This window comes from Osmerus mordax, chromosome 8 (genome assembly GCF_038355195.1).
Source record: "Osmerus mordax isolate fOsmMor3 chromosome 8, fOsmMor3.pri, whole genome shotgun sequence".
Taxonomy (NCBI): domain Eukaryota; kingdom Metazoa; phylum Chordata; class Actinopteri; order Osmeriformes; family Osmeridae; genus Osmerus; species Osmerus mordax.
In genome coordinates, this window is record NC_090057.1 from 8,459,532 (window position 1) to 8,478,648 (window position 19,117).

A 19,117-nucleotide genomic window follows, 5' to 3' on the forward strand; every position below is an offset into this window, starting at 1 on the left:
ACTTCTTATGACTTCTTATGTATCTGTAATGACAGACATGTGATCACAGAGATATCATAAATTATTCTAATTTCAGGATCTTTTACAAGAAAGTGAAGTACCTGCCAAACAGCATATCATTGTAAGTATGTGTGTTGATGTATTTAATGTATACATAGTATGTGTGTGTGCACTGCAGTGGGGGATACATCCTCTGTTCTTGGCAACAATATAATCCAGTATAAGAGTGGATGAGAGAAGGCTGGGGGCTGGCTGTGTTTGTGTGCGTGTGGGGGAGTACGTGCAGCTTCTCAGACTTGTAAACTAAAGTCCACAGGAAATACCAAACTGCATTTTAGACTCTATGCAGCTGATCCTCAAGAAACAAGTGAGAAAGCTAACAGAATAAACAGTGGGATACACAATGGGGTGAAGGTTTTCCAGCGTGGATGGGGTGTACTGTGGAAGTGGTCCTCTCTTCACCATGGAGCCTGACAAGAGGAGGTGTATCCCCGTCATGGGATGGATGCTAAATAAAGCTTGTTACCTTGTAGTGCAGCAGGGAAACAACAGCTAACATCACCATAGCATCCATATTAATAACCCAGGGAAAAATAGAATGCATGTAGTAGAAACTTCACTCTCTGACTCAAACACACAAACATCTTATACTGTCAGTCCTGCTAGCAGGCATTGGAGGGAGAGATGCCAGGCTATATGAAGGTTCCTTCAACCAGTGCCACTTCTATGGCTCTATCCAGCCCTGTGTCTGGCTCTATCCAGCCCTGTGTCTGGCTATATCCAGCCCTGTGTGTCTGGCTCTATCCAGCCCTGTGTGTCTGGCTCTATCCAGCCCTGTGTCTGGCTCTATCCAGCCCTGTGTGTCTGGCTCTATCCAGCCCTGTGTCTGGCTCTATCCAGCCCTGTGTCTGGCTCTATCCAGCCCTGTGTCTGGCTCTATCCAGCCCTGTGTCTGGCTCTATCCAGCCCTGTGTGTCTGGCTCTATCCAGCCCTGTGTGTCTGGCTCTATCCAGCCCTGTGTCTGGCTCTATCCAGCCCTGTGTCTGGCTCTATCCAGCCCTGTGTCTGGCTCTATCCAGCCCTGTGTGTCTGGCTCTATCCAGCCCTGTGTGTCTGGCTCTATCCAGCCCTGTGTGTCTGGCTACTACACAGCTGGTATACATCTTTTAACCTTGAAGACGATCAGCACGCAGAACAAAATACATACTTTGCAATTAAAGTAATTAGCATCTAGCTTTGTCTGTGTTTGCCAATAAAATGCTGCAGCCATCCTTCTCCTGGCTCACGATCACTTCCTGGAGTTAAAACCCAGCACAGACGACGTGGCAAGTCCTCTGAAGGATCCTGGGAGAAGAATGAGACTAAAACACACTGATCGGTGCCTGAGCGTTACAGCTGAGAGGGGAGGGGAAGGCAGATACTTCTAAAGTTAGTATATTCTCAGAGCGAGGCGCTCTTCATCTCTCCCTGCAGACACATACACAGCCCACATCACACCGTGATACTGCACAACTAAGAGACATAAATAACATTAAACAGGGACAGTAATACATGAAAACTGAAGCAGAGCCAGGCGCTGTTTACCGCCATGTTGCTGTATCATGTTTTTGCTGTATCTATACACAGTAGGTAGCGCTAGGCCGACATGTTGAAGCCATGTTACACAAATCTGCCATGTGATGAAACTGTCGGACACAGCCTAGATTACCTTGCTGTGCTTGATTGTTCTTGTCTGACTCAATACACCTTATCTTATATCCCGAAATATGCAAACCCATGTCCATCTAACACTGGCGGCAGACTCAGGCAAGTGAATAAGAAAATATTACAGTATTCTGCTTTGGCCTGACGTGCAGATCCCTCTTAAGAGTCTCTATGCATCTGGTTCTCACAGAGAGAGACCAGGCCAGTGTCGAGGCTGTTAGCTGGAGGGCCTCTCACCTCATAAACCTCAATAGAACAGCATAGATAAAGTGGCTTGTTAGAGATAAATCAATAGGAAGCTTAAAAGGTAGCTGCTGAGCCACTGGATATGGCTTCCAGAAACCTGCGCCTGGGAGGAATCAGCATTTCTCTCAGCTCCCTGTTCTGGACCACACAAGCAGTCTGCCAGAGTCTGAGACTACATGTACTGCGAGGGACAAGGGTCACTAAGTGTGGTCTCCCTTGCCAAAGACTGGAGATCCTGCTGGCTGGAAGACTATGACCTGACAACCCTGAGCGGTTCCATGATACAGGCCTCCTGTAGCATCAGACATATAGCAGGGTGTTGGGCAGGCTAGGTATTGCACACACAAATGGAATATTCCTCTTAGTGGGTTTAATGGCTGTATCAGACACTAGATTACATTTAAGATCATAACTTGTGAAATAAAGTCATATGTGCAGGAGACACAGGCGGGATCTTTGTGCTTCACTTCCTGTCTCCACAGGCTTCTTGATTGGTTAGCAAGTCAATGATAGGCCCTCCTAATTGGTTGCCCAGAGTGCAGCAGGCCTGGTGATTGGCTGGGCTTGGTAGAGGGAAAGTGTCAGAGTTCATTGCAGGCTCTCTCCTCTGCGGTGCGGAACATGAGGATGCTGTTGTAGATCTTGATGGCAGGACCCAACTTTATACCCAGAATCCTTAGCAGGTCCACCTGGTTCAATAGGAGCAATGCCTCTCCATCTATCTGCTGCTCACAGGAAAGGAGAGGGGAAAGGAGAGGAGAGAAAGGGGCATAAAGGATCATTGAAAAGAGGAGGACAGGGGAGGAGAGTTTGAGATAAACCATACAAATTTAAATAGGAGCGTCTTATTCAGACATACGCCCTCGAAGCACCCAGGTAGCAACCTCTCTCCTGCTCTAGAAGCTTCTGTGTCTGACTCTCCAGCCAGCATGGGATCAGCAGGACTTCAAACACACAGCTCGTTAGGCATCTCTCATGACGGCTGTGCTAACGACCCTGGCCTTGTTAGGGGCGGAGGTGATGGAGCCCCTGAGTCATCTTCTACATTTAAACACTCACATTCAGACTGAAACGCCGGAGGATCATATTCTACCTTTAATGACGCATCAGAACAGACAGCGTGGAGCGGCCGTATCATGGCTAATTACAGCTGACGTTTCCCAGGCTGGCAGGAAAGGCCTGATCTTCAGATCAGAGAGTCTAAACCTCTCCGCACTCTGGAACAGTACGGAAACTAGAATCCTGTCTGTGCAGAACTTTCACTAAACAGGGAACATTGGAGTTCTGTGCACTGTAACTAATTTCTCTCGTTTTCCAAAAGAGAGGAAATATGGAAATAGAGGGAGTTCAAAGAAGAGGGAAAGAGAGCGGTGGAGAAAGAGAGAGAAAGGAGAGGTAGAAAAGGAGAGATAAAGATATGGCGATAGAGATGAAAGAGGTAGAGACATAGAGAGGTAAAGATAGAGACAGGTCTTGGTACCACAGAGAGCTTAGCAGCAGAAAAATACCAACCTTAGCAGGAATGTGTAGCTTCTTTCCTAGAACAATTTGGATGTGCATGTCTGTCTGTGTGTATTTTTGACTGCGTGTGTGTATGAGCCGTACCTCCTCTCTGAAGGTGCGTATGTGCTCCTTACAGCCAGGGAGACCTTGGATGAACTCAGACACCTGTTGAACATGGTCAACCGTTCAGGTTAAACAGCCGGCCAGGTATTACACAGACTTCAGACAAGACCCTTAGGTCCTTGACAGACTACAGACAGGTAGAACTCTCTAGTGTGTCTCCTACCTGTTCCACAGTCCAGGCTGCCACCTTGCTAGCGGTGATCCCTTCCACAGTGGGGAGGAGCTTGCTATGTTGGTCCCAGCAGAACGGCATGCTGGGAGAGGGGGTGGGGCTGAGGGAGGGGGTAGGGGTGGGGCTGGGCAGGAAGACCGATTGATGTAGCGCCTGCTGAAGAGTTAGCTCTAGATGGGAGACACATGCACATATTTGTATTGCTATGGGACCAAGAAACTGTCTTCATAATTTCACATTTTCCTTGTTTCAGTATTCTTGAGGGCCCCCCAAAAGAATAGCTTAACAAGTCCACACACAACTCATAGTAAAACTTTGTCTCTGACAAAAGTGAATTAGAACCATTCGTGCAACAATATTAATGTTCGCTCTAATCACACTTTAAGCTAACTAGAGTTTGTGTGTGTGTTCAATGACGGTCGTTTCCTTGCTTGAGGCGTCAACACTGCTGTGAGCTTCCTCCACTGTTTATGGAGGTTTGAGAGATAATTGCCAGCGACAGCTCTGGTGGAGGGAGGTGTTTAACTGCTTCACAGTTAATCTGAAGGTTTGATAGAATTTAGATACATGCTGCCAGAGGATGTGGAGAGACAGAAGGAAAAAGACAAACTGACACAGGGAAAGAGAGAAAGATATAATTCATACTAGTGATTCTGAGACTGAGGAACACTCTGATTCCCATGGTAACGTCACGATTCTACACATGCATCAGATTAGTTTGTTTTGAATCACATCATCTGTTCTTTCTGGAGCCAAACCCTCACACGCACACACACACATGACTCCTTCCAGCGTCAGGGGATTAACCACAAAGCATAATTGCAGTTCCATAATTTATATCTTCAGAATATCACCGCACCTCTATAACAGACGAGTACAGGGTGTGTTGTGTTTGAGCAGTGTGTAAAGTGAGCTTCAGTCAAGTTTGGGATGAACCCTCTCCTCTCTCAAACCCCCACCCTCTCACCTGCCTCTACTCCTGCCCCTACCCTGGCAAGGAGACATGGAGGGGGGGAAGGAGAGAGAATAAAGGCCAGAGAAAATATGAGAGAGAGAATTAAAGAGGGAAAGCTGAGAGAGATGTGAGACATGAGGAGAGAGGGAGGGAAAGAGAGAGTTAGAGAGGGAAAGAGATGTGAGGCATGACGAGAGAGGAAGACAGGGGGAGGGAGGGAGAGAGAGAGAGAGAGAGAGATAGAGAGGGAAAGAGATGTGAGGCATATGCAGAGAGACATTGCGTGGGAGCGAGTCGAGTGTGGGATGTTGAGACAGGGGGCCCATGGCACACACCAGTGCATCAACACTACATTAAAGCCTCGTGTACAGTAACACTGTCTCTGGTATGGTGCGCTCGACGTGTGTGCTGATGAGACTGAAGCAGCGACAACCCCACTCGAGAGGAATGAAATCCGACCATTATCAGAGCCTTGCTCCGTGGAAGACATACAAATCAAACCCTCTGGCTGCTGGATAAGGAGCGCACTCACACACCCTGCTGGAGGGGCACACTGGAGATGGCCCGCTGTCTCGTCAAGAGGAGATGAAGAGGGAGATAAAGAGGGAGACCGATGGAGAGAGGTAGATAGAGAAAGAGTGATAGGCAGAGAGCAGGGAGCGTGGCGGAGACTGTACCTTTCGTTTCTGTGATTGAGGACACCTCGCTCTCCACCTCTTCCTCCTCCACCTTCCTCTGCTTGCATGGGCGCCCCACCCTGGGGGAGGGAGGGAGGGAGGGGGAGAGAGGCGTGTGCGTGAGCGGAGGGGAGGAAGGAGAGGGGGGGTGGTGCGGATGTGAGAAAGGGAGGGAGAAGGAGACAGGGAGTGTGAGAGTGATTATGAGGAAAAGAGGGAGGGAGGGAGAGAGTGAGAGTTTGAATAAAAGGGGGAGAGAGAGAATGTGTGACATGCCAGAGGGAGAGAGGAGGAGATGATGAGAGGTCAGACTAAATGGTCATTAGGTGCCTTAATTAGAGCTGTGCCAGCCCACTCTTTATCTCTCTCTCTCCCGCTCCCCTTCTGTCTTTACCCCTCTCTCTCTCTTTATTTCTCTCTTTCTGTTTTAGTTTCTCTTTCGCTCTCTATCATCATAAGATTAGAGAGCTGACAGTCTATCTCTGTTCCTGCAGATCCAACATTCTCTCAGTTATCTGTTCTTGACTATTCTGGTCTGATTCAAGAGTTCAGATCATTCCTTAACAATGCAAACAGTAAAACAATCTTATCATTAAATAATTCAAACCTTTTTAGTTTGAGTTCAAGACAGCCGTATAAATACACACAGTACTATACAGTATATATTGTATATGTTATAGTGAGGGAAAAAGTGAGAAATAAACTGTCAGTATGCTATATCAAATTGAGAGAGAGGGAGAGAGATAGTACAGAGAGATAGAGAGACAAGGTCAATCAGTGTCCGGTAGTCTCAGTGTTGCCATGGAGCTCACCTCCTCTTGGGCTCTGTGCCCGCAGGCCTCTTGATTGGCGGCTCCATGCTGCTTGCCAAGGTACCCACACTGCATTACAATATAGAGTTATGGTTGTAAGGTATGTGGGTCGAACACTATTGTAAACATATTGAAAATATTATTAAACTATCGTGAAACCAAAAATATAGCATAAAATACAAATAAATGTTCTATTGATATTAATCTTTCATTTACCTTTAATTCCTATTAATTTTTACAATAGAAAGATTGAGGAATTTGAGAAATCCAGATTTGTCCCAAACATTGATTGGTTCTTACTCTGTGTTGGTGGGTGGGGTGTTTGGCAGTGGTGGCTCCGCCCTCCTGGTCCTGGCCAATCGGGAGCCAGGCATCTCTCCACTGAGGCGGTCCGGGAGGGAGGAGTCTCGGTTCAGGTTGATGTCTGAGTATGGACAGCCAACAGCACTGAAAGACAAAACTCTGGGGTTTAGAGATGTGTGTGCATGTGCAAATTATGGCAGTGTGTATGATAGCACAAAAGAACATTTCCTGAATAACAATGTTCTCATTCTTTCTCTTCTCTCTCTCTTTCCTCCCTCTCTCTCACCTATCTACTTCTCTCTCACCCCTCTCCACCTCTCTCAACTTTCTCAAAAATATGTCTCTTTCTCTCCTCTTTCACCCACTGCATCTATCAATCAATCATGACAAACTTCCACAGTCTGAGTCTCTCTCAGCTGACTAGCTAGAACACTGAGTAGACAAGGTTGAAATAATTAATTCCAGGTCGATGGAACTTAATTTAGAAACAATTTGCCCCAAACCAAACTTCTAATGAAAGCACAGAAACTGTGTGTTTACACAAACACACACAATCTGTCACTCTGCCTCTGCCCTTTCCTCCTCTGCTTCTCTCCTTCCCTCTCTCTCCATCGTTCTCTTTCTCCCCATGTTTCTCTCTCCATCCTTTATCAGCTATAGTAAAACAACTCAAACCCATTTAAATGAAATGAGAGGATGAGTAAGATGCTCAATTTAACTCTACAGCGGAGAGAGACAGAGAGAGGGAGAGAGAGAGAAAGAAAGAAATAGAAAGAGAAAAGGATATATATAGAGAGAGAGTAAGAAAGAGAGAAAATGCTCCCCATCTCTCCCTCTCCTCTCTCCTCCCTCTCTCGCTGGGTGCCATCACTCTGCATCACTGGAATGAGAGATCTTCCTTTTCTCTTCTATCTGGTGTGTGTGTGTTTATCTGCAGCTGTCTGGCCTCCACACAATATGTTAAGCGGGGCTCAGCTATCAAGCATTAGCAGTACTGACACCTGGATTACTGACATCTAGAAAACAGTCACCTGTCTGCCTGACACCAACACTAGAGGGGCCATACCTCCTCTTCTTCCCTGACATGTCCTTGTTATAATGTTCATCTGGTATCAGACTTTATTGTGTGTGCAGGCATATTTGCATTGTCTTTGACCCTTCTTGTTAGGTCCCGCCTTCTCCAAATTGGCCTGTTAATTTAAGTATTTGGCATCAATCAGTTGCTTTCCAGTAGCAGCAAATTAAAGCTGAGTGGAAACAGTGCCCAAATTATATATACATATCATTTTTTCCCCAGTATTAAAGTTTGCATTCATAGTTACCCCCCTCCTTCCTGGGCAAAAAAAAGTGTATTTTAGGAAAACCAAAATGATCATCCTAACACTGAATGACATGCATATCTGTAACTGGACAGGCCCTTTGTTAGTTACTGGTGATTGGTCATACCTGTGGTGTCCTGAGTAGCGGGCTCCTTTGATATGTCCAATCCCCTTACAGCCTGGGGTGGGACACCCCCCCTGCTCTGATGACTCCAACACTTCCTGTAGACCTGGGGTGGGGCGGGGGAGAGGTGAAGAAAAGAGAGGAGAGGTGAGGAGAGACAGGCAGGCTTGCAGGTTGACCGACAGGCAGGCAGGCAGGCAGGCAGGCCGGCAGGCAGACAGGCAAGCCGGCAGGCAGGCAGTCCACTCACAGATGGGGGGTTGGAGGAGGTGTCCAGTCTTGGCACACCAGCCGGCAGGGTGGAGGTCAGGGCTGTCTGTGTCCACCCAGTAGTCCAGCTCCTCTGGCCAACCATCAAAATGCACCTGGACACACACACACACACAGACAAGATAGAACCTTGTTAGAAAACGCTGACTTTTTACATGACCTTACGAGTGAAGAGTTCTGAGTGAGGAGAAGGAAGGGATAAGGGAGGGGGGACGTCAAGGAGTGGAAGAAAGAGAAGGGTGTGCGTAAGGACGCGAGGGAGAGAGGAGAGGGACAGTAATTATCACCAGGAAAAATAAGCCGGGGGAGGTGGAGGAAACACCTGCGCCCTCTGGGGACACGCGCTGCTGCACCAGGGGACCCTGGGGACCACCTGCCAGATGGTCACCAGGGGCGCTGCGGTTCTCTCCACCTCCACAGAGCAAGCGGCAGAGGACACGGGGGAAAAGAGAGGAGATGGGTCTCACCAGGATCCTGTGGTCGTCCGTGTCCGTTACCGTGGCGACCCTGACCAGTTGAGGGTTCCTCCTGTCCACCACCTCCAGCCTCTGCTGCCTCTGGAAACCATGAGGAGGCTTCTACAAGACACATACACACACACACCACACTGCTCACACTGGGTACATGTGTGTGTGTGTGTGTATTTACATTTATTTCCTTAGCACTTAGTTTGCTTGGACAGAGCGGATCTAAACCCATGATAGTGTGCACAGGTCAGAGGTCACATTGAATCACCCTGGAGCCCAATAATGTTTGTGTGCATATGTTTGTGTGTTTCCGCATGTTTGTGTGTGCGTGTGCATGTGTGTCTATGTGTGTGTGTCACCTGTTTGAAGGCCCTAGCAGGGGCAGCAGAGGAGCTGGTCTCCTCCAGGTATTTCTCCCAGGAGAACTTCTTCACGCTGGGGTAGCCTGGTGAACACATGTTAGGGTTCGACAGAATGTATGTGTGTCTGCATGTGTGTGTTTGTGTGTGTGTGTGTGTACCTGGAGGGGGGGTGAGGATTCTGTTGTTTTCTTGACACCAACTAACAGGGTGGATGTAGGGACTGGTGGCATCACACCTGGGAAGAGATAGAACAAACACAAATACACACACACAGGTTAGGGTGACAGTAGAGAGAGAGAGAGAGAGAGAGAGACAGAGAGAGACACAGAGATGGGGAGGGGAGATCAGCAGGACTTGTCCTGACATCTTCTGAATCTGAGTGAGAACCACAGCCTCCAGGCAGGGTGACAGCCCTCCAGTCAGCCATGGCAACCCAGCGCACCGTCCCCATGGTGACTGGATACAGGGCAGTTGAGAGTCCTTAGATAAGTGATTACTACTGTTTGGCTTTAGAACTCATGTTGGAGGACCACTGTCTGTGTGTGTGTGTGTACAGTATTTATGAGTGTGTGAGAATGACAGTATGTTTATCTGTGTGTGTGTGTGTGTGTGTACAGTATTTATGAGTGTGTGAGAATGAGAGTATGTTTATCTCTGTGTGTGTGTGTACAGTATTTATGAGTGTGTGAGAATGAGAGTATGTTTATCTGTGTGTGTGTGTGTTCTTTGTCCTGCTGTAGTGTAAAGACTGGTGATGGGATCTGGATTGTCAGGAGACTGCATGTTATATCGCTCCTACTGGGTTTACCTCTCCTCCTCTGCAGTGTTTTAGCACCCCCTAGTGACCAACGTGGGCTCTACAGTAATGACCACGTCTGCAACAAAACCAGCCCCTATTAAGTACCCCCTCCAGTGATTCTTACCAAGTGTCAGTGTGTGTGTGTGTATTTGTGAGCAAGAGGGTGGTGTGTGTGAGATAGTGTGTGAGAGAGAAGATGGTATGTATGTGTGATTTATGTATATGGTGTGTGCTCTTACCAATAGTCATAGCTCTCATCCCAGTTGTCAAAATGGACCAGGAAGCGACTGTCCACCATGTCTGTAACCGTGGCAACGCAGATGAAGGAGGGGTTCTTCTTGTCAATGGCCTCCAGCTTCATCCCAATACGGAACCCCTGGGGTGTGACGGTCTGGAACACACACACACACACACACACACATACTGTATAACACACACACATACTCTGTATATTGGTCTGGGGTCATCATTGCGTGTAGTTGCTGATCTGGGATCAGTGTGATGTGTGTATGACCTGGTCTGGGGTCAGTGTGATGTGTGTATGACCTGGACTGGGGTCAGTGTGATGTGTGTATGACCTGGTCTGGGGTCAGTATTTACCGTGTTGTGGTTATCAAACAGAGCCTTGGGAGCAGCCTGGGCCTTCCACTGCTTGATGTAGGCTGGCCAGCTGAAATCCTGCTCCTTTACACCTACACACACACACACACACACACAACACACACACACAACACACACACACATGCATGTTTCCATCCATGATGATATTGATCATGCTCTCCAATTACAAGATATGGCAGTACTATCCTCGTTTGCCCCTTCAGCTGTTGCCAAGGGCAACCTGCCTCCCTGCGGTACTTCACAAAGCTTCAGTAGAAAAGTATACCCAAAACCTCACAGGAGGAATACAGACACTGCAGCAGCCCTGGATTGTATTTAGACATGACAGTGGACATGCTCCAACAGCCCTGGTTGATTAGACACAGGGACGAGAAACTCAGCCTCAGCTTCTCGGGGAATGTGTGTATGAGTGTGTATTTATGTGCATGTTTACACCTCTTACCTTTAGGTGGGTGAAGCTTGTGTCCTGTCTTCTCACACCAGCCAATGGGATGGATGTCTGAGGAGTTGGAGTTTACCCAGAAGTCATAGCAGTCTGAGAACTTGTCAAAATGGAGCCTGATTCTGTGTCCGGACACCTAAATATAAAACCCCATTATCAGTAATCCAACCAGCTTCACATAACAGTTCCAATAACAATGTTTGAACAACACAGTCATCACAGTAACAAGGTGATAGTACAGTAAACATATCAAAACAAAGGTTTCAGGGTAGTCCTAATGTGGTAATAACACTTCCTAGAAAATTCGATTCTACCAGTTCCTAGTCCTACCTCTGCCACGGAGAGGACACAGTACATGGAGGGGTGCTCAGGGTCCACCCCCTCAAGCCTCATCCCCACCCGGAAGCCATTCTTACTCTGTGGAAATGCCTGGTGCTACACACACACACACACACACACACACAACATGTGAGTTAGAGAGAGAGACAAGGATTGAGGAGAAAAGGGTATTGATTTATAGACAGAGAAAAGACAGAAAAAGAGTGTTTTGGTGCATGCTGTGTGTGTGTATATGTGTGTGTGTGTGTCTTCACCTCTTTGAAGAGTTTGTTGGGGGCGGCCACAGCTCTCTCCTGCTCCAGATACGAGGCCCAGCACCACACCTTCTTCTTCCCTCCATAAGGCACCGCTGCAACACCACCACCCCCATCATCCTAATCATGCTCTCTTCTCCATCCCCACCACCATCATCCTGCTCCTCATCTTGCTCTCATCCTCTTTATCATGTCTACTCACTGTGTCTAAGCAGAGCTGCATCATGTCTACTCACTGTGTCTCAGCAGAGCTGCATCATGTCTACTCACTGTGTCTAAGCAGAGCTGCATCATGTCTACTCACTGTGTCTAAGCAGAGCTGCATCATGTCTACTCACTGTGTCTCAGCAGAGCTGCATCATGTCTACTCACTGTGTCTAAGCAGAGCTGCATCATGTCTACTCACTGTGTCTAAGCAGAGCTGCATCATGTCTACTCACTGTGTCTAAGCAGAGCTGCATCATGTCTACTCACTGTGTCTAAGCAGAGCTGCATCATGTCTACTCACTGTGTCTCAGCAGAGCTGCATCATGTCTACTCACTGTGTCTAAGCAGAGCTGCATCATGTCTACTCACTGTGTCTAAGCAGAGCTGCATCATGTCTACTCACTGTGTCTCAGCAGAGCTGCATCATGTCTACTCACTGTGTCTCAGCAGAGCTGCATCTCCTCTGCGTTTCCTGCGCCCGCGGGGAGCCCCTCGAGTTCCAGGCCTCTTACTCTCCTTCTCTTCCTGTAGCACACGCACGCACACATTAGAATGTCCATTTATAATACGATGCTGCTGTTTTGCTGCTGTTGCTTTAGTACTGACATAGTCTTCATCATCGTCATCATCTGGTTGATCAGGGGAGGTGTCCATCTTCTCCAGGATTCTTTCTGGTTGGCTGGTTCGTCGACGTCCCACACCCAACAGCTGTCCATTGGACAGAGACTCTTCCTTTTTTGCTCTGGCCTCCCTGAGAAGAGGGGGGGGGGAGAACACACAGCAGCACATGACCATTGCAGCAGGGAGACTTATAAGTGGCGTGGTGTGTGTGGAGTGTGTGTGTTTATGTATCTGCTCACCCCTGCTGGTCCTGCTGCAGACAGCGCAGGCTACAGTGTCGGCCGTCCGACAGAAAGTCCACGCTGGAGCCCTTCCTGTTGCAGCGCACACACACCAGACCCCACAGGCCCACCTCCACTTTCTCCTTATCGGTTCTCTCCTTGTCTGGTCTTTCCTCTTCCTCCTTTATCTGAATATTTTCTGAGAGCAAGCGAGAGAGTGAAAGAGAAAAAGAGAGAGGTTGTGGGATGATATATATATATATATAATTAGATGGTACAATTAGAGGTTGTCCAATGTGCTGACTTGAAGGTAAGACATCAGACAAAGGCAAGAACAGCAGGTGTTCTCACCTTCATGGGAGCTGGGGACCACCCAGGTGGTGGTGGCGTGAGCCTTCCTCACCCCCTCCTCTTCTTCCTCCGCATCCTCCTTCACCTCATCTGTAACTACCTCCAGCACCCCAAACTCGTTCACTCTGAACTGAAACACATACACACACACACATACATTGAGTTGGACTGGATAGCAACATAGAGAAGCTGTGAGCCAGTATCTGAGGTGTGTTACCTTGAGCTGGCTGCCTGGCAGAGTGCCCACCCCGTCCTGCCAGTCCATGGCTCCGTATACATCAAAGTCTGGAGCCACTGCTGCCTGACTGGACCCCTCCATAGACCTGATCACAGTGATCTTACACACTGACACAGGAAACAACACGCACAACTTCATTCAGAAAAACAACCCCAAAAAGATACCAGTGTGATCGGACACTAACAGAACACTGCATTCTGAAAGTGGTAGGAATTGCCTAAATTAACAAGAGCCCAGTCTCATGATATATGGTCTAGAACTATTAGGCCTACTTTGGAGGGCCATCAGTTTATTATCTTAAATCTTTATATAATAAAGTTGAATCAAAACAACCACGATCTTGGTTGTGACAACAACAAAAACAACTTCATTGTGACAACAACAATTTTGGAAAATGTCATTTTAAAACCAATGATTTGGCAGTGTATTTCGGAGTTAAGCCGAATGTAGAAACGTAAGCTACTAAATGCTTCTCTTGTTGCACGATTTGTAATTATGTAACAATAATGGTAGTTTTTTAGAAAAGCCAGCAGCAGCGGAAGGCCTTCTGCGTTTGCTACATTGTAACCCTTGACTCAAGACCACCGCTACATGGCGCTGCACACCCTTATTTTGTCGACTGCGCTTTAAACTTTCAGCTGCCTATTCAACAATGGAAGCAATTCAGAACAAAAATGGAGCCTACAAATAATAATATAATTCATGCAAATGACAAATTATTTATGGTTAATGCATATCCGACATCTTCTTTGTTTGATGCAACGTCTGCTGTTTGAACAGGTCCTTATTTCCAATGTGTGATTTAAGCTATGTGCCCCTTGAGCCTTGTAGTATAGGCATTCTGGCGGGTATAGGCTACTGTTTATCAACGAAATATTGATTATTAATCCTCTACGTATTCAATAAATATGAAAGTCAGTTCTATTTTATTCACGCACATCAATATATTTTTCCAGTATGAATTAGCGGCGCAATTCATCATTGCATAAAACTGATTCGCATTATGCGATACTTTGTGTTTTAGTGAAAAAAAATAATACTTGAAGTATTTATGGTGGCTGCTTACAGTGAAGCATCTATTACCCTTAGATTTCAGATCATCTTTTTTTTTTTTTTACTGTAGATCATTTGTTGATTATGCGCGTTATTGATATTAATTTCAAGCACTGACTTATACTTTTTAAATTTCGAGTGGGATTAAACGCTACAACGTCATATTCTCTTTGTGTTCCAACAAGGTGTGTTAGATATAGGAGTGTTTCTACAAACCGTCAATCATGCCTCTAATCTGATATAAGCACTTTTCTAAGCTGTGATACTATTTAATGTGTTTTAAAGGCAGTCCCCCAAAATGGCGGAGCTGGAATATACTCTATATATAATTCTCACCGGCAGGCCCGCAGACTCGTTGCATTAGGAACAAAAATAATACCTCAACTCTCGTGGAAAGCTGTTTAGAAGGACGTGGAGAAATAAAATATTCTTAGCTCGGTTCGTCAGACAAGCGCAATACTGCGCAGTCCTTCTCTCGCACACAGACCGCTGCAAAATTCTGTCCAGAGTACAATATATCTTATTAAAACGATTTCGCCACACGATAAATGTAGCTCAACCTATTCTCTAGCCTGTATAATAATTATCGACCTTTCTTTGGTAGTATTATTCAGTTGCAATCCATTTCACGCTCTCTCACATTGTATCTCTTCCTGGCTGATATTATTGATGACACGTCCAGTCGTTTTGGACTTTATGGCTAAGTTTCTGGCAAATTGCGCCGCAATAAACCCCAAGCGAAAGTACAACACAACAGATTAGTTATAGCTATATGACGCATAGTTCCACCTTAATTATCCCTATATAAAGTACAATTGTTTTAATTTGTCTGTTTCTTACCCAAATTCTCCCACGAGTACTGACAAATTGCCCAGGCATCTGTCAATGCGCATGCGTATGGCTGGGAGCGAGTGTTTGCAGTGGGTGCTTTTGACTGAAACACATGATGCCTGTAACGAAAGTTTCAGTTGGCACATACTCACAATATGTATAAGATGTAACTTTTGATCGTTGCGTAATGTAATATGAACAATAACAGCGATAGCAAGTGTATGTCTTGTGGATGTGTTTGCGACTGAAATAGGCCGTGCTGCTTAACAGGAATAAAGAACGAAAAGCTAATATGTCACTTAGTTTCTAAAAATACACGCCGTTTGCTTGAAGCCTGTCAACAGCGTCCCTTGCGAAGTACCCTAAAGCGGGTTCTAAAATGTATCCAATGCGACAAAGTCTATCAGTAACATACACTCTTAACAATTGTACGAAACAAAACACGGTCACGTGCACCCCCAGTGCTCCAGCTTTCTGTCTCAGTTATGGAAGCGTCCTTCCATACTTTCATGTCAGATTCATGTCAGTCTCCGTAATGTTTTCACCTGGACAATTCCCTAACATTCAGCCATTTAGACCGATATGTAGCTGAGGGCTACTTGTACCTGAGCTACTCTTCGCTGAACACTCTGCTCTGATCATTATCCTGGTCTGGGTCTGCCCCAGTCTGAACACTGCTCTTGTCTGAACACAGCCCTGGCAGGACATCTCAGGCCTGAACCCTTTCGTCTTCCATATACCAAGTCTGTATGTGTATGTTTGTGTGTGTGTGTGTGTGTGTGTGTGCATGAGCATTTTGCCAATCATCACATTGTGGAGACAACAATGTGTTAATGCCCATCATGGGGACCTCTGGCAGAGCGGGAATAAAAGAACCCTCCCCCCTTAAGGACAACTATTTTAAATGAATACAGGAACGATTGTGAAGGTGCCTGTGTGGTTTTCAGCACTGTCCCATAAATCTAATAACGTTGTATTTGTACACAGAGGGCTTTACATAGGCCCATAGAACTGCACCTAAACTAACCTAAACCCTCAATGAACAGAAGGAAAAACTCCCAGGAAAACTCAGAGAAATGTGGAAGAAACCTTGTGTGATTGTATTTGTAGATGTATGCATGTGTGCATTCATGGGTGTATATGGGTATGTACGTGTTTGCATGTATATACAGTACCAGTCAAAAGTTTGGACACATTTTCCCATTATGGGAAAATGTGTCCAAACTTTTGACTGGTACGTTATTTGACTGGTACTGTATATATATTATTGTGTTTATAGTCTTGCATATGTATGTGTAGAAAGGTGTACATGTGTGTGTGTGTATCAGCAGCCTGTGTATTTATAGTATGTAGTACAGGTAGCCCGGCCAGTAGCCTATAGGCTAGTCTGTCCGAAAGGGTTTATCCATGCAGGATTGAATCAGGCTTGTTAGCAGTAATCTCCTTAGCAGCAGCGCAGCACTGGGCCAGGTTAGGAGGCTCTGCCTCTGTGTTGCTGTCCGGCAGAAGACCTGGAGGATCTTCATGTTGTGGGACTACTGCTGCAGGTGCTGTGGGACCACTCTGATTAAACGCCATGGAGCCCTCCCTCTCAAGACCAACATCAACGACACCTGGGTAGGTGGCTGGCTGAAAGAGGACAGCGGAAAAACCATTTAAAAGACAGAGAGAGAGAGAGAGAGAGAGAGAGAGAGAGAGAGAGAGAGAGAGAGAGAGAGAGAGAGAGAGAGAGAGAGAGAGAGAGAGAGAGAGAGAGAGAGAGAGAGAGAGAGAAAGAAAGAGAGAGAGAGAGCACTCATTTACTTTTCAGTTAAATTAGTGCATGACTGAATGATTAATGGATGCTCGATTGATTGCTTGATGGAATGATTGATTACTAAATCAATAAATAAAGGATTGATTGATCATCCTGTTTAGTCTGTGTGAACAAGTCGATGTATTGTGATCATAAAGGAGTTATTATGAAGAGTGAGGAGTCCGGAAGTGTCAGTGTGTAATCTCCTCCTACAGGTGGTCCTCCAGAACTTGTTGATGTGCATGGTGACCTTCTACTCCCTTTACTACGTCACTGTCAGTCTCTGCATCGGCCTGCTAAGGTAATGTCATACACACGCACATGCACACACACACACACAGCCTGCACTGAGCAACAGCTCCACACATATCCAGGTCTGCACCAGTGGTTCTCTGACGCAGGGGCACAACGTGGAGCTATGGCGTAGAGCGAGTGCAGGAGGGAAGACAAGGAGGACATTTTTGTGCTGTTGATGAATTTTGGCAAATGAACAGCTGACTTCTACTCCTTCCTGTTTGGTTCAATCAAAGAAAATGGCATATGAGAGCTTCCTGTGGTGCACGATGACTTCCTGTCTTCTCCCAAAGTTAAAGACTCTCAGAGAGTTTCAAATCTTTCTCGTGAACTCCTTACATCATCCCTGCTCGCCTCTCCTCTCCTTGCTTCCTTTGCATTCTGTTTCAGAGGAGAGGGTCCTCCTTAACCTCTGACCTTAAGAGAAATGAGGAGATGCCGAGGACAGATGCATGTGTTTAGGTGTGTGCACATGGTGGCCCAGCACCACCATGTTGAATTCTTGTTCCTACAGGGTCCATGAGGTAGACAGTTTGCTGGCTCCCTTTGACTACACCACACAGCCCTCATGGCAGAGCCCCAAATACCTGGGTGAGTTGAAGATCCAACATGGCTTCTTATATCTTGTTCTTCATCCATTCAAGTGACGACAGCCAACACTGTCAAACGACAGGAGTGTTGTGTGTGGATTGTTGGTGTCAGTTGTCCTATAAAGCTGATGATTGTATGTGTTGGTATTTACCATCATGCTTCAGTGTGTTTGTGTGTGTGTGAGATAGAGATCGTATGTGTTAACCCACTGTATCTCTGTCCAGTGAGTGTGATTTCCATGGAGGTGACCTATGTGCTGGGAGGACTGGTGTTTGCCTGGATTGTGGAAGAATGGGTGTGGGACTACGCCATCACTGTCACCCTCCTACACATCGCTATGACTGTTGCAGGTCTGCACACACAGACACACACACACACACACACACACAGGCCATGTTGATCAATTTCAGTAGGTCTCAGTTTATTGGATTAACGGAACAAAGCATGTCGGTCTCGATCCTGACTGTGTGGTGATGGGATTGTAATCTGGTTTAGTTACACAATCTGACCAAGCAGGCTGCTTTGTATCAACACAAGACTGAGCATGCTCCAGACTGTATCACCCACACTTCACATGCACATCAATTTAATTTACTATTGCATCCATCCATTCATTCACTCATTCTCTTTCTCCGAACAGTTATGTCCGACTTCCCTTCAACAGAGCACTGGTGGATTGCTCTAGGTGAGAATGTTAGGAATCATACTGAATAGATGTAGAAGAAGAAATAGTCTATAGTTTGATCGTATATCTATTGTAGTCTGTTCCAGTCCAGTCTATGATGTTCTTCATGTCTCCTGTCTCACTCTCCTTTCTCTCTCCTCACCCCCCTCCTCCTCCACCAGGTTCTGGTCTAGTGATGATGATCTTTGGAGGTCAACTCCTGGCCTACAAACTCTTCAGGAATAACTTTGTATACCCAGCAGACCTCCAGAACTTCTAATGACAACTTTTCTTTCTTCTGATGACAACATCCTGCTCCCTCTAATGACAACTTCCTGCTTCATCTATTGTAAACGTTTTGCTTCCTCAAAAACATTATGTACAGTATTGTTTTGTATTCTGTTTTTTTACCCTCTCATGTAGAACATTTTGGTACTCGGTTGTAAATAATTAATCCAAAAGTTTGTTTGAAAAGCAACTCTTGAGATAATTAAACACTTCTGCAAACAGTTAATAATGTGTGTATTTGTATATATTATGTGTTTATATAAAAATATATAACAAGACAATGTTGTACCTGCTTACTGCAACCCCGGGGCAGTGTAGTTCAACACTGCAACAGCACTGCACCATTCTCCTGTTCACACAGCTGTAATATTGATCAGCTGTTAAACAAACTGACTGACCAGGCTTGCAGGACAACATATGGCTGCATCATACCAGCAACTAACTTCCGTAATAACAGGCCCTGACGTATT

At 46.1% G+C, this 19,117-nt stretch overlaps 2 protein-coding genes across 3 annotated transcripts; one reads left to right on the forward strand and one right to left on the reverse strand.

The window, feature by feature from the left end:
• Window positions 1-2,306: 2,306 nt before the first annotated feature.
• Window positions 2,307-15,066, reverse strand: l3mbtl3 (L3MBTL histone methyl-lysine binding protein 3). 2 transcript variants are annotated; one of them, XM_067241964.1, is made up of 22 exons: window positions 15,025-15,066; window positions 13,111-13,238; window positions 12,894-13,023; window positions 12,561-12,741; window positions 12,307-12,451; window positions 12,138-12,225; window positions 11,494-11,588; window positions 11,231-11,335; window positions 10,901-11,036; window positions 10,438-10,529; window positions 10,077-10,228; window positions 9,197-9,273; window positions 9,036-9,121; window positions 8,677-8,787; window positions 8,190-8,304; window positions 7,943-8,045; window positions 6,494-6,640; window positions 6,194-6,262; window positions 5,382-5,461; window positions 3,741-3,919; window positions 3,557-3,619; window positions 2,307-2,676 (listed from the first exon to the last, which is right to left on the reverse strand). In XM_067241964.1, the coding sequence occupies exons 2-22, from the start codon at window positions 13,210-13,212 to the stop codon at window positions 2,533-2,535; spliced, it is 2,400 nt and encodes a 799-aa protein (XP_067098065.1). In that variant the 5' UTR covers window positions 13,213-13,238; window positions 15,025-15,066; the 3' UTR covers window positions 2,307-2,532. The 2 variants fall into 2 exon arrangements, with proteins under 2 accessions (XP_067098065.1, XP_067098066.1); XM_067241965.1 differs by lacking the exons at window positions 2,307-2,676; window positions 3,557-3,619; window positions 3,741-3,919 and adding an exon at window positions 4,199-4,319.
• Window positions 15,067-16,539: 1,473 nt separating this feature from the next.
• Window positions 16,540-18,679, forward strand: tmem244 (transmembrane protein 244). Its single transcript, XM_067242312.1, has 6 exons — window positions 16,540-16,632; window positions 17,026-17,111; window positions 17,619-17,695; window positions 17,920-18,045; window positions 18,336-18,380; window positions 18,542-18,679. Exons 1-6 carry the CDS (start codon window positions 16,540-16,542, stop codon window positions 18,637-18,639), a joined length of 525 nt encoding a protein of 174 aa, XP_067098413.1. The 3' UTR covers window positions 18,640-18,679.
• The last annotated feature ends 438 nt before the right edge of the window (window positions 18,680-19,117 follow it).